The 15,015-nt window shown below is 39.5% G+C and overlaps 1 protein-coding gene across 1 annotated transcript; it reads left to right on the top strand.

The window, feature by feature from the left end:
• Window positions 1-1,312: 1,312 nt before the first annotated feature.
• Window positions 1,313-8,117, top strand: cdc42ep3 (CDC42 effector protein (Rho GTPase binding) 3). The gene is made up of 2 exons (XM_079473938.1): window positions 1,313-1,785; window positions 6,529-8,117. Exon 2 carries the CDS (start codon window positions 6,734-6,736, stop codon window positions 7,625-7,627), a length of 894 nt encoding a protein of 297 aa, XP_079330064.1. The 5' UTR covers window positions 1,313-1,785; window positions 6,529-6,733; the 3' UTR covers window positions 7,628-8,117.
• The last annotated feature ends 6,898 nt before the right edge of the window (window positions 8,118-15,015 follow it).

The following is a 15,015-nucleotide window of genomic DNA, read 5'->3' as shown; positions in this document are numbered from 1 at the left end:
TATTAACAGTTTGTTTTCTTCATTATTGCAGTCACACCACAGGACACGTGTACAGTATATTTCTCAACTACCCATGTTCAATTATTAAAATAGCATTTATTTAAGTTTATCTCTATTGATTCGTTAGGATGCGTGCAATGCTGACAAAAGAATATTTTAGAATGCATCATGTTGCCTTGTGTTGGAAACAGCCTGTGCATCCGAAGCATGTCTGTCTTTAAATGGTGTCTAGGATGGCAGCTTTCTGGGATTTAGAGCTTAAGTCTCTCTCTCTCTCTCTCTCTCTCTCTCTCTCTCTCTCTCTCTCTCACACATTTCCTGCAGGCCGTCCTCATCCCCGTCAAACGTGAGCTTACTGCAAAACACTCAACTGTATGTTGCCAAGGAAACCTGTTTTACGTTGAGGGTAAACTGACAGTTCTCAGTGTCTAAGAGATTTACAGACCATCCACAAAGAAGGACGTAAATGTGTTTTCACTTCTACCAATTCAGTTTTATTAATATTGTTCCAAAGCAGCTTTACCGGAGAAAATAAGAAAAACAGAAAAACACAGGAAAGGTGAAAACGCGGCATGGTGCAGTGGTGTTTATAAAACAAGCAAGATCATTCTAATAAATGATTTCTAATAAAAGCAATGTCATGAGCAAGCCATCACAGCCCTGTGGCGAGGAACCCAAACTCCATTGATAAATAAATAATAACTGGAGACAAAAAAAAACACATATAATTATAACATACTGTATGTACTGTACATATGAAGAGTTTGGTTTCAAAATGAGATAACTCAATCCAAAATCATGTTTTGTTATTATAGTAACGTGTTTTTATTGTGTTTTACTGTGTAAGTTAGCTGTATTTATTTAGTTATCGTGGCTCAGATCATAACAAACCAACTGCAGATTGATTATTCTATGTTTAAAGGAATAGTTCATGCAAAATGTGATTCTGTCATCAATTCACGTTGTGTCATTTCAAACCTGCGTGTCTGCAGAACCCAAACTAGATATTTTGAAGAACGTTGGTAACCAAACCACCCTCTACCCATTGACTTCCATTGTATGCGCACAAAACCACAGAGACATTTCTCAAAATATCTTCTTTTGTGTTGGTCACATACAGGTTTTGTGTGACAGAATATTTGTTTTTGTGTGAACTTTCCCTTAAAATTGTGTCCTTGTTTACAATGTATGCATTTCAACACCCTTTATTTATTGTAGTCTCTCTCTCTCTCTCTAAACAGAACGGAATATTGAAAAAAGTTGAAAAGGGGAAATGAGAGAGAGAGAGGGAGACCGCATTTCTCACTCTGTTACAGTAAGACAGCACGATAGGACACACACGCCACGGGTCACAAATCTTCAGTCATGCTCCCAGGACTGATCAATGATATCTGTCTCTTCAGGATATACCGACAGCGGACGAGAGAATTGCATTTCGACAGGCAGAGACAGGTGCTGCAGGCGTAGAGAGGAGGAGCAAAGACAAGCCGAGCAGCGCAGCTCAACAGAGGAATTCTCAAACAGCTGTCCGGCAGACGTCCTGCCTGCGAGAAGTAAACGCTCAAGGGCAGAAAAGGAGAGAGAGAGAGAGAGAGAGAGAGAGAGAGAGAGAGAGAGAGAGAGAGAGAGAGAGAGAGAGAGAGAGAGAGAGAGAGAGAGAGAGAGAGGACGAAAACGGCAACACGCCGCACCACCCAGAAGCTACAGACTACAGTTTGGGTCAAGGCACCTATGGGACAACAACCAGAGCATGGAGAAACAGGGACGCTAATCTCACACGAGCAGGTAAATCTAATGCAGATGTTTGCACTTTAGAAATGATAAAATGATTTTCTGCTGAATGTAAAATCTTGCAAGTCAGAATGTTGTTCAGTGCTGTGTTATGTTTTCTTATGGAGCTAGATTATCAGCCAGATAGGACACCAGCATCCCTGGCTGGGGATCAGCATCCAAACCATACGATGATGCTTTAACAGGATTAATTTCCTATGTAAATTTTTGAGTGCGTTTAAACAGGATCACGTAGACTTCACGAGATGTGGCTTACATGGTAGTCTCACGAGACACGGCGTGTGTGTCACACGGTGTCGGTCCGCGATTTCTGGTTTTGAAACTTCCACTCATGCACATGGTTGTCATTGCGACACGCTTGAATTTGCAGTGAATTTCCACGCAACCGCACCATCAAAAGCTGAAGAGAGGCCAAGCAACCCGACACCTGGTTCTTCTCCTCTTCGCTGTTTTCTGTCCCGCTAGCCAAGCATTTAACTCGAAGAGAGCTTCTTTTCAGATTCCTCAAATACATTCCTTCATCCCACAGCATAGAGCGACTCGACTTTCTCTTCTGCGTGCAGCGAGCCAAGCACAACACCAGCTCGGGAACAGAAGCATCGGAGGTCGATTGCAGGGTGTAAAAACATAGTAAAACACGAGCTGAACTAAAAGAGCCTTGGCTCCACCCGGAGTGTAATTGAGGGTTCTTTCATACTGAACTTCTCGAAACCTCAAACTGGTTGAAGTGCCATTACTCATTGTGGGGTTTGTCTTTAATCATGCAGAACATTGTCCAAAAGAGAGGGTCTCTCGTGGTGAGGAATGAAGGGTTTACTGTAGGCTTGGAGAAAAGAGCTTGACCACTTTACTCTTGTGTGATGTGGGGGAGTATTGTGGCACCTGTAAGAAACAGCCGAAAGCCATCACGGTGCAGATGAGCTTTAAATACAGCATCATCTCTACTGCTTTAGTCAGCCGAGACGGACGGGTGGTCCAGCTTTCGGCCAAAAAAGGCCATGGCTAAAATAGGTCAGAGGGGGAATCAGAAGTGTCTGTGTACAGTGGGTATGTCATCATTAGCCCTGTTTAGATTACTGCTCACCGTCGCTCTAATATTAATCTGACCCACATACTCCACGTGAGTTATTTATTGAGTAGTCACAGTACTGAGAAAGCATTGGAATGAGATCCGTCATCAAACCCTGTACTGTAACTCATTCACACATTGTTTTTCTCAGCCTGTCTCGTTGCGTCTCATTCTGTACGTATATAGTCTCATGCAGTCTCACTCCCATTCAGTCTTTACCCTGAGTCTCATTTTTGTCTCAATCTTACAACATGTAAGCTTATGTCTCATTTCGTCTCAGCCTGTCTCGTTCAGTATTCATTGTGTTTCACTATGTCTCATTCTGTCTTCATCTATTGCTCACTCTCATTTTTCAATCTTTTACACACAATCTTATCCAGGCCTGTGTCTCATTATCTGTCATTGTGTCTCATACGGTCTTATTTTTGTCTCATTCATTGTTTGTCACACAGCTCCATTCAGGTTTATGTTTCTCAGTCTCATTGTATTTAATGCGGACTCGTTTTGTCTCATTCAGTCTTTTATCTTTCACTCCGCTGCTGTTTAGTCTCATTTTTGTCTCAGTCAGCCTTTTTTCAAGAATTTTCAAGACAACCTTATCTAGGTTTATTTCTTGTTCTTTCTCAATATATTTTATTCTGCCTCATTTAGTCTTATTTCAAACCCATTTCCAAACTAACTTAGTCTCACTTCGTCTCATGCTGTCATTTGTTCTTATTCAGTCTTGTTTCGCACAACCTAATTCAGGCTCATATTCAGTTTCTTTGTAGTGTAGTGTCATTCAATCTTACTCCATCTCATTCTATGGTCCCAGTTTATATAGTCTTTCACATAGTCTCAGGCCCATTCAGTCCCCTAAATGTAGGTCTCGTGTAGTCTCATTTTTGTCTCAATCAGTCTTTTTTGTAAATATTCCTCACACAACCCAAGTCGGTCTCGAGTCTCATTCAGGCGGTGGATAGAGGCTTTGACACATTCAGACAGCACCAGCCTGCTGACATGCACTTCTGGGCTGTGTGTGATGATGGGACAGCCTCGGGCGGTGGGGGTAGATAGATCCTCTCTGCATTCTGCAGGGGCGTCAGGGCACTTGTAACATTTGCCTCTGGACTCATTCCAGCAATGAAGGCTGCATACAGGATATGACCCTGAGATAAATCCATATCAAGGAGTGTGAGGCAGCTGCTCTACTCGAAAAGCTCAGCTTCACACGTGCTTATCTGTTGTGTTGGCTTGAGATGTTTGTTATTATTTATGTGTCGTGAAGTTTATCGAAGGCATTTTACACCTGCTGGGATTTTAGCAGAGATGACCTGCTGGAGCTGACGTACCCTTAACCTCAAACTGAATCACGACCTTAAAACATAACTTTAATTTTACCCAGAGGAATACTGTATTGCTCAGAGAGATCCATCAGATCCGTTTCATGTACAGACAATAGAAATATAAATGATTGCAATGAAAGTATGCTAATGCTATCACATTAATCTGAAGAAAATAGAGATACTATTGCGTTGAAAATAAGTGATGGACAATCTGAGCTTGATATCTTGACGAATCGGAGCAAAGTTTGAGACATTGCATTGAATCTTGAACTCCTGAAAAGACCCGTGTGAGATTCAGGAGAGACATCTGTGAAGGCAGACTCGAGGTGTTTGTGAATTTTTTTCTTTCCTATCGGAGCCTCCAAGGGGAATTCACACGCATGCTGTCTTTGATCTTGCTGTGACAGGTGCTGTTTAGAAATGCGCATGCTTTATCATCAACAACCACGCAACCAAATACCAAGGTTGCTGTACATGCATCTACAGACTCAAGTCAAATAAGTGGAAGATTAAAATAGAGAAATGAGGGAATGGTTACACAGAGATGGAGAGGCGAGCAATAAGAGAAGACTTTTGGGGGAGGGCGGATAAGCATTCACCGCTCAAAAAGCACAGCTCCTGCATAATCCAAGCACATCTCTGTTTGAGCAGTGACACTTAAAACACTGCAGCGTCCAAACACACGCACACTCATGTCGACACATTCTCCAGCCGTCCCGATGTTTGTCACGTTTATAAATAGTCTTCCGTTTGCTGGTCCAGCGAGGTTTATTTGCGGTTTGCTGCATCAGTGCCCAAAAATGCTTTCTGAACTCATCTCTTTGAGCTGCACTAAAACAGACACATGCAGAATCCAAATGACTATGAATAATGCCATTCATTTAGTTAGGGGACGGAATAGATGACATTTAGCTGTTTTATATAAAGCTGGAGCACGTTGGGAATGTGGATGTTTTTACAGTCGTGCTCCAGCTGCTGCTTCAGTGATAGCGGTGTTGGTGAGGGCCGGTGTTTAAAGACCTCTCAAAAGGAAATATGTCCATAAATGGGCAACTCTCTCATATGATCTGTGCTCTCTCTCTCTCTCTCTCTCTCTCAAACTCTCTGATCTGATTCTACTCTTTACTACTCATCTTTATCCCTAGAAATCCTGTATCTCTCTTTAAGCTTCTAGACTTGTGTTTATTAAAACAGCAGTAATAAAGCGACCTTACTGTAATTTTGGAAGAAATAACCAACCGTAGCATAGAGATGAAATGTAGAATCTATCGATTCGTGTCCGTGGACATTCGCAAACTTCTCCCTTTCTTCAAGTCAGTCAGCACAAACTTTTTCGCATGACTTTTAATACACAGTTGTGTGTTTATAAGTTTTAATATGTATTAACCAAATGAAGTCGTACGGCTAACCAACACCTTTCCTCAAGCAAAGTCTAATTTAGCTAAAACACAAGATTGTAAGAATTCACACGAATAAGCCACCTTGTGAAATAAGTATAGCCAAAGAATTCCCATCAGACTGCGTTGATAAATATTTATACTTATGAAGGATGTCGCATATTAAATATATATACATATATGTGTCTATGAACATGAATCAATAGATTCCACTTTGTGACAATGTGAGACTGTGTTGAAATGACAGACAGTTTTATTAATGTTAGCTGTAGCTTGTTTTTGACAATTATGATCACAACAGGGTTATCGAGGTCTGTATGTCCACCAGAGAATATATTGTAACTATTTTCAGACAGCACGAATCTCATACAACTCCTTCAGGCTTCCAGCTGATCTTCAAACTGTTGTAAACTGTCAGACGTGACTTTGACTTTAAGCTTTTCTCTGTCTTTCTTCCTGTCTGTCTGTCCATCTGTCTCTCTGTCTGTGCTCAAAATATGATCCCCCTTGTCTTACCGTCTGTCTTAAAGCAGACAGCTGTGTCATATTAACACATGTTAAACAGCAGTCAGCCCCACCCGCTGCCATGTTTTTCTGTGACACTTGTATACTAATCTAAGTTCTTGACATTTCTAATAAGATGGTTTGCAATGAGAATCTGCTTTTAGATCTTTGATAACATCGTTCTTGTTTTAAACGTTTGTGTAAGAATTGTCTTTGAGTTTTATCAGCAGGTTAAAGCACAAATTATTAGGAGTTATTTCAGATTTTTGCATATTCCGTCTCCAAAAGACATATAAACGACAAGATTTTTTTATCTGATGGTGCGTGCCATGAAAATTGCATTCAGATGCTTAAGATGCAGTGTTAAATTTACTTTGACATTTACTCACAAAGTCTTGAACAAAATAAGCTTAAATCTTTTAAATTGTCTCTGTCTTCCCAGGTAAAGCACATTATTCCAAACATTTGACCTGGACTATCTGCGTCTCGAAGGATTAAGGACATATTTAAAGAAACCTCTCTTCGAGAATGTAACCCTTTCCCTTCACTTAGGAGACTTTGGAGCAAGTTTATCGTACATCTGAAGATCTACAATAATCCAGAGTTTTCCTCTTTCCTCTCTGTACCTGCTGGACTTTAATGCAGCGATGCCTGCCAAAACGCCCATCTACCTGAAATCCACCAACAGCAAGAAGGGAAAGAAATGTCGTCTGAGAGACATTTTGTCCCCCGACATGATCAGCCCGCCTCTCGGCGATTTTCGCCACACTATACACATTGGAAAAGGTGGCGAGTGCGATGCGTTTGGTGACATGTCGTTCTTGCAAGGAAAGTTCGAGCTTCTACCTGGGAAAGGTGGGATCGTTCGACCACAATATGGCACGCAGGGTGTGTTCACGAGGGCCAACAGTGCCTCCGATGCCTCCTGTGTTGAAACGCCATCGCCGGTACTGAAGAACGCCATCTCCCTCCCAACCATCGGGGGCAGCCAAGCACTGACTCTACCTTTGATCTCCACCACCGTGTATCCCGTGAACCAGGACCCTTTGGAGCACCTAGATGAGCCGTCTACTCCTCCAGCCGGCTCTGATGGAAGAGAAGATCTGGAAATCCTACAAATGGAGTCCTTGCTCAAGTCCATCAGCATATTTAGAAGCGACCCCAGTCCTGTTCCTGAAGAGGACGAACGTTTGATTAACCACATGGAGACGCCTGAGAAATCACCAGCGAAGAGGAAGATGATCCAGGGCGGTTTTTTATCCGTCTTTGTTAATGAGAACAGCAGTTCCAACGGCATCCACAGCAACGGCGACTTTGAGTACAAACAGGAGATGTTCAGCATCCAGGGGGATTGGGCAGACAGAGATAGCGGCGTGGAGGAAGGCCGTTTATGCGATTCTGACTTTGAGCTCTCCAAAAGCAAAAGCCACTCTCAGGAGTCGCTCACGCAAATCACAGGATCCATTTTTACTCTCGAACTCGACTTGGGTCCATCCATCTTGGATGACGTACTCAATATTATGAATCGGCCGAAATCTTAGACTGTGACTTTGAACGAGAACCAAAGGGAATTTTCTCTGCCCACAGAAAGACTTGCTTGTCAAATCAAAACGTGCAATGTGACATTTGGAAATATGGACTGAATAGGCTGACCAGAGTAAGGTTTTATGTTTAGCTTCAGAGTGTTTCTGCATACTTGGTTTTGCCGGATGGAGGGCAAAATGTATGCAAAAGACAACACACCCATTGTGCCTTTTAAGTTGAAAGCAGTTTAGCATGTGTTGACGCCAATGATATTGTACATGCAGATAAAATAATTTGTCCCGTGTACTGATGTCCATGCACAACGTCATGCAGTAGTAATGCCTGTGTAAATTAATGCAAGCCATCACAACACCATTCATGCACAGATATATTTACGATTGTTTCATTAACCACATTTCCAAATCCTAATGGTGTATACTTTGAGGCATATATGTTTTACATTGTGAAGCTAAATATTAAATAAATAAATAACTATATTAGCTTGGTATTATGTGTTACTTTATTTTTAAACTATATTTTGTTGTGTTTTACTAACCATTCATTTTGTTAGCTTCAATATTACTTAATATATAATACGTATTACTTAAATAGTATTTTAACTAAATAACCAGGTTGCATTATGACTACATACCCCATACATAACATTTGTATTGGGGCATGTTATCATCAGAGATCAATGCATGTTCAAACTATTTTTGTCAACAAAAGTAGCTTGTTTGTGGGGGTTTTGTATATTGAAATTCACTTGAAAAATAACCCCACACTGTAAAAAATGCTGCCATAAATTATTAAGGACAATTGGTTTTACAAGTGATTTGAACTTATTTTATTTATTCGTTGACATTATTTAAACTTACCAAAATAAGCACTTTCAACTTCTTTAAGATAACATTTTAAATACTAAGTTAAAACGACCTGTAGCATTTTTTTTAAATGTGAGGCAACCAAAAACCTTACAATGTGACATTAAGCCCCGGTGTTAATCCTAAAATCAATGAAAGACCAGAAATAGTGACATTTTGCGGCTGTCACGTAGGAGACGGAAAAAGAGGGAAACAGAACGAGACGAAGATAAATTGACCCTCTTGTTAGCGTCTTGCATTCCTCAGATTGTGCCCTGATGTCCTGTAGTGGGAGAGCGCGTGGGTGAGGTCGTGTTTAAAACAACGTGCCAGTACTATTTGTCTGCATCTTGTTGGGAGCAGCCTGCAGCATTCCCGGCATTCCTGCGAGAAAACAAAGAGCTCAAGATGAGCCATAAATAAAACCATTGGACTGAGAGAGAGGGTCATGCTTCACGTGATCGTAAAACCTAACAGCCCAAAGACAAACTTTGTCCAGTACAAGAAAGTCTCTGTTCTTCAGAGGCATAGAGGTCTGTTTAGTTTAATTGTGTACCGAGTTGGAGTGCAACACAATTCGACTTTGTTCTTGGAAATCTATTGAATTTATTTGATTTGATTCATCCTGGTCTATTCATATATTCATGTGACTTCTAACCTCCACGTAAATGCTATAACTTAATCTTTTTCTTTAAAAACTCCTGTCATATCCAGTAGTCATTATCCCTTTCTTTCTTTTCTTTCTTTCTTTGTTGATTGATAGGTTCTGGTCTCAGGTGTGTTTAGCTGTGCGTGTGTCTCGACCCTCTGCTGTTTAGCCTTGGGGAAACATGCTCTCTGTCTGGGCAGAGACTACTGGAAATTCCCCAGAAGACACGTAAAGGTCATTCGCTCAGCACAAACATCACAGATGAAGTCATCTGATGTTTGAACTTTGGTGGAAACGTTTACCTGAGGTAACAGCCGTGCGGGAGTCTGTGATGTTCCATAAGGTAATTACTAGAATTGAACAGCAAACGGTATCATGTTTTCTATTCACCGAGGTTGTACTTAGACGGGGTGTATCACAGACGAAACGTATCTTTTTAAATGCCTTTCTAAGTTAACGTGACAGGTTGCTTAGTTTTGTGGTTAGATTGTCAGACTTAAAATACTGGAAATAGAGATGCTTTTTATTTTTGCAATTCTTTAAAAACTTGAAATGCTGCTGGAAGTAATAGAGTCATGGACACTTTTAAAAACGAAGGTGCTTCATGGCGCCCTCGAAGAAGCTTATTTGTCTAAATGGTTCCTTAAAGAACCTTTAAGATCTGAAAAATATTTTTTTGGGGGCCAAAAAAGGTTATAAAAGGTAAGAAAGAGATGGTTATTGGGGCCGAAAAAGATTTTTCTACGGCATCGCTGTGAAGAACCTTTTAAGCATCTTCATTTTAAAGAGTGAATAGTGCACCGGCCAATGGAGGAACGCGTTTAATTAAAAATCATTTTTGCAGTGTATTTTGATGCATTTCTAACCTCATTCTGTATCCTTCTCACAAAAAGAAGTGTATTCAAGTGTGCTATTAGTATACTTCTAGCTAAATATAAGAATAGTTTGTCTACGTTTTATACTTCTCAGAAATATAGAAAATATAAATAAATAACAAACTGCATGATGTTAAGTTCACTTAAAGACTGTGTAAACAAGTACGTATGAAAACAACGCAACTAGTAGTTTACCGAGAGTATACTTCAAACATTTACTTTCCTAAACTAAAAGCACTGAGCTAAATTAGTACTCTAGTTGCAACACAAATAAAAAATAGCCTAGTTGTGTATTCAAAGCTTAGTACTGTTACGCTTAAGGTTTACTCACTTTTATAAACCGAAACATGGGCCAGTTTACAGCAGTGGTAATACTAAAATTGTAAACTACTAATATATTTGTATACTTACTACTTGAAGAATACTTCAAAATATGCTTGAACTTTACTTAAGCATAATTAATAAAACATATTTGAAGTATACTTATTTTTGTAAGGGCACTCATTCCTCTTTGCCTTTCTTCAAGGTATTTAAAAGTCCAAACGCCCAAGCGTATGAAGCACCAAAGTAGCCTCCGTTTCTCGCAATAAGGTGTGACTGTCAGAATAAATATACTTTGGCTCATGACGCAGTGCTGCCAAAGAAAGCATAACTCAAACGGAATGACTTTTCCACAGGGTTGACAACGGCGCTCTGTATAAAGCCATCAGTGTCTGGTTCATGAAGACCTTACACACACAACCTCCAATTCGACATTTCTCTCCTCCAAAAGAGAGCAAATAAAACAGCACACCCTCCTCCTGACAGTTCCGTTCAGAAACACGGCCGTATTTGAAAGAATGAAAGCAATTTCCTTTCCACAGCAAGAAACGGGATTCATTTTCAAAATGGGAATGATCTGAAACTGTGTTAGCTGATGTCTGAATACTGTACCGGTTACGGGAAGGGAACGTTGGCTACGTGTTGTTATGATGGAGAGAAAGCGACGGAATAAAATATTTGTCAAAATGTCAAATACTTCAGTTAAATAACTACATCCAAGTGCCTTCTAAGGCAAACCTGTCCACCATGGCAGCTATTTCCACAATCTGTTTGAAATGAGACAACCAAAATCTCCTCATCTTTTAGAAACATGGAAAAAGCTGAAACAAACAGGAAAGATTTACGTTGAAGTCTTTCGTAGCACGCACGGTTTAGTCTCCACGTTGATGGTTGTTTGTTGACTGTTGCCTTGGACGTGCGCTCTCTATCTCTGGCACATGGCAGTGGTTTTGAGGACGGATCAAAGGTCACAGTCACATCACAGTCAGCATGAAACAGACCAGATGACACTTACTCAACAAACCACCCCCCACTTAGGCTCTTTAAAGCTATGTAGAAACGTCTGCGTGGCTGTTTGCAGGGACTGCGGAACAAATGATGCTCTTTCTTTTTAGATTATGTGATTCAGTTCCTCTCCAGATTTATCTAATGCATAAAACTATGAAAAACAAACCGACAACATTAATGATATATATGATTTATCACAGGCAAACTTGTTTTCTGGGGTCTGAGTAAATACAGTGCACACAAAGTGAACAGCAGAAACCGACCAATGAGAATGAAGCGTGTGTTAAACCAAACCAGGTGATGCAAATGACAAGACATATAAATAACAAAATCAAATCTGAGATAAACAATACTTATATTTCAACTTTGCATGCTTTTGTCCGGTTTTACTTTTAATGAAGTAAAAGATATTCTTAAGGTGCGATTCACAACTGTCATTATGGAGCAACAACATAAAAAATGATGTATTCTTAGTTTACCACGATTCACCGTGGTTATCGTGTAATAATGATTTGTAAGCTAGTACAATTTCACGAGAAATGTAAGGTTTGACGCCGTTTGACTTCAACTCAAGTTATGAAAACCATGCAAAGTAACCTGTGGTTTTATGTTTTGGTATTGCAACCGAGAGGGGAAAAATGCATATTAAAGTTTAAAGATTGCAAATTGTTTGGTGTACACTCGTTCTTCATCCACGTTCCGCTTTATGAATTTACAAATGGAGAATGCATAGTTAGAGATATAAAGTTGCAAAGGCACTAGAAATAAGTGCTATCTTTACGCAAAACTCTTTAACATGTAAAACGAAACATTTCCAGATATTCCTGTGTTACGGGTACAATATTCCTGGGCCAATCTGAAGTTAAGTGTCCCACAGGCCAAACCAGATACCGTCTTGTTTGCCAACCGGGCTGCTTTAGCCCTGTCGCCACACTGAGGACTTCATTTCTCATCAGCGTGTGAGGAGGAGACCGGTGTGAGAAAACTTTCCACTGCATCATTAACATCATTCACAAAAAATACTGCACCGTAAAGATTCAACTCCACAAACCTCCATTACAGACTGTAACTCAAATACATTCACAGGTATCTAAATACACACACTTCCAATAGAAGTATATACTTCTCTTTAGTTTAATAAGCTGTAGCTGGTCTCCAGTAGATATCCTTGGAACCGCTGCCAGAAGATCGCTTTGTTTAGAAGAGCTTTCACACGTTCAGCCACTTTAACAAACCTGCGGCACAGGCAGTGAACTCTCCAGCTAAACAGACCCATTTATGGCAGAACTTCTGCCTCGAACACAGCTTCAGAACACACCATTCATTTCATTAGCTATGAATGATATAAACGGCAGAGAGAAGTGTTTGTGATAGAGCAGTCATTGAAGCATACGCATTTATTCATAAATTAGGTATGGAATGCACAATTGAACTAAAACACAATATGACAATCTGCAAAAAGAGTTTGCATTGGCCTAATGTTTCATTTTTTAACACATCTGCCACCTGTGGGTTTGATGCAGTATTGCACCTAATTCGCAATTTAACACTTAGCACTTACTGTATAGGTTTCTCATATCTCAAAGGTGAAAAATACCCTTATTCTAAAAACTTCATTTTGCTTTTTATTTAAGTAACTCGTAAAAACATATTTGACCTAACTTTAAACTTTAAGGCAATCTTTGAGCTAAAGTTTTAAGTTTTAATGGTGAGTTTTTTATGTGGTCCCTGGGAATCAAGCCCACCAAAAATTTCGGGAATTTCGCATTTTGCATCAATCACCTATGCAATCATATAATTTATTACTAGGAAGACCTTGACCTTTGTCGTTTATTGAGCTTTACAGTGGGTGGAATGACACCCGAGCAGATGGACAGAGGAGTGGTCAGCTGACCTCTGACATTGGGCTTGACCCTCCTTGACATTAACACGGAGGACATTTTCTGGTGTCATCCAGTAAAAGATGAAAAACACTTGCCCTACAGGTAGGAAAACTCTGCACGTGTTAGCATTTTGTTGGGGAGGTCTAATTGGATTGTGTGCCTAGTTTCTCAAGTTATAAGCAGAGACAAAAGCTTTATATTTAGACCTATTACTATTACAAATATTGGTACTTGAGACACAATGACCACTACGTGTAACTCATTCACCAACCCCCTGAACCAATTCTGCTTGTGAAAACAGATTTTTCGGCCCGAAAATTGTGCCAAATGCAGAGAACTGTGTGTAGTTTTTTGAAAAAAGTGTCTTTTAGAACTGCAATGTGAGTGTATAGCAGGAATTGTGCTTGTAGTTTAGCAGAATTGGTTCAGGGGGTTGGTGAATGAGTTACATGTAGTGGTCATTGTGTCTCAAGTACCAATATTTGCGTCTAAACAATCGAGAAAAACTGTAATCTAAACAAAACATTTCAGAGAATGAGATTATCTGATTATGTGCCTCCCAGGGGGGAAACTACGGATTTGAAAAGAAAGACTGAGAAAAATATATTCCAAGATTTGGCTCCGACTCAAAACTTTGCATGCAACCTGCTAATTTACCCTGCCAGTTACTGACCACATTGCGTGCCAGTAATTCATTAGACATCACTGGCTGTCCAGTATCTGTCACATGAGCGTGATGTGGGTATCAGGTCCACACAACCCAGGAACAAAGTAATTGGCGGTGAAAGAGCTCAACACTATTGGATTAATGGTGAGGCAGAATAATAAACAAATACTAGTACTGTCTGAGAGACATTGAGGAGAGACAATGAAACAAATCACAGACTCAATTTTATAAACACCTTTGTTTTGCCATTGGAGGGCACTTTACAGGATCTCAATCAGTGTTAATGAAAACTGCTAATCAAAGTTAAGGGAAGCCGGAGAAAAACAGGATATTTTGATTTCAATTGTTTAATCACAAATGTATGTATAGGTTCAGTCTTGTCATATTAGAAATTTAGAAAGAAAATGTGTGCATTTTTAAAATGAAATATTAAATATAAATGTATTAAATGTTTTATCATACATTTGTACATTGACATTTTTACTGACAATATTTATTTGGAAAGTCTATATTGGAAAATGCAGATTCTTACGGTAATTACAACAAAACTGCTATTATACTTGTTTTTAAAGGTTAGCTCTGTCGTTTGGTTTTAGATTTTAGGTTTTAAGTAAAATAAATTATTTTTCTTTGTGTTTAATTTGAGCTGTTGAAGTTTCAAGCCTTTATATTCATTAAGATCAATTTGTTATGTGACAAACTAATACGATGGCAATTATGGCAAAAAACAACAGGTCACACCTTGCATGCTAAATGATCCGTTAAACTCTAGAATTATCTCAGTTAATACGTCTTTGCTAAATTATATAAATCCTATTAACCTCCAGGCAGAAAGAACAAGATTTGCTATTTAGCCTATAAACTTAACAAATGAAGTTTTCCAAATGTAATGTTTATTTCAAATGAGTTTTCTCTCAGTCACATATGGTGATGGTGGATGTATTTTAAATCAAACTCTCGTTTTACAGAGAACACAAAATAAATGGTTTTCAATTTCATAGGTTGTAGGTTCATATGCGTCATTTTTGGGACTTCAGCGCCACCGTGTGGCACAAGTACACTAAAGCACTTATTCATTTGGTTAAACATTGTTATTGGATTCAGAAATATAACATTTTCTGGAAATGAACATTCCTGTT

The sequence above is a fragment of the Barbatula barbatula genome (genome assembly GCF_947034865.1).
Source record: "Barbatula barbatula genome assembly, chromosome: 14".
NCBI lineage: Eukaryota > Metazoa > Chordata > Actinopteri > Cypriniformes > Nemacheilidae > Barbatula > Barbatula barbatula.
The sequence above is the reverse complement of the archived record's forward strand: the minus strand, read 5'-3'. Positions and strand labels throughout refer to the sequence as shown.

Bases quoted from the DNA above. Each gene is read 5' to 3' on its own strand.
- cdc42ep3 (XM_079473938.1), top strand. From the start codon at position 6,734: ATGCCTGCCAAAACGCCCATCTACCTGAAATCCACCAACAGCAAGAAG.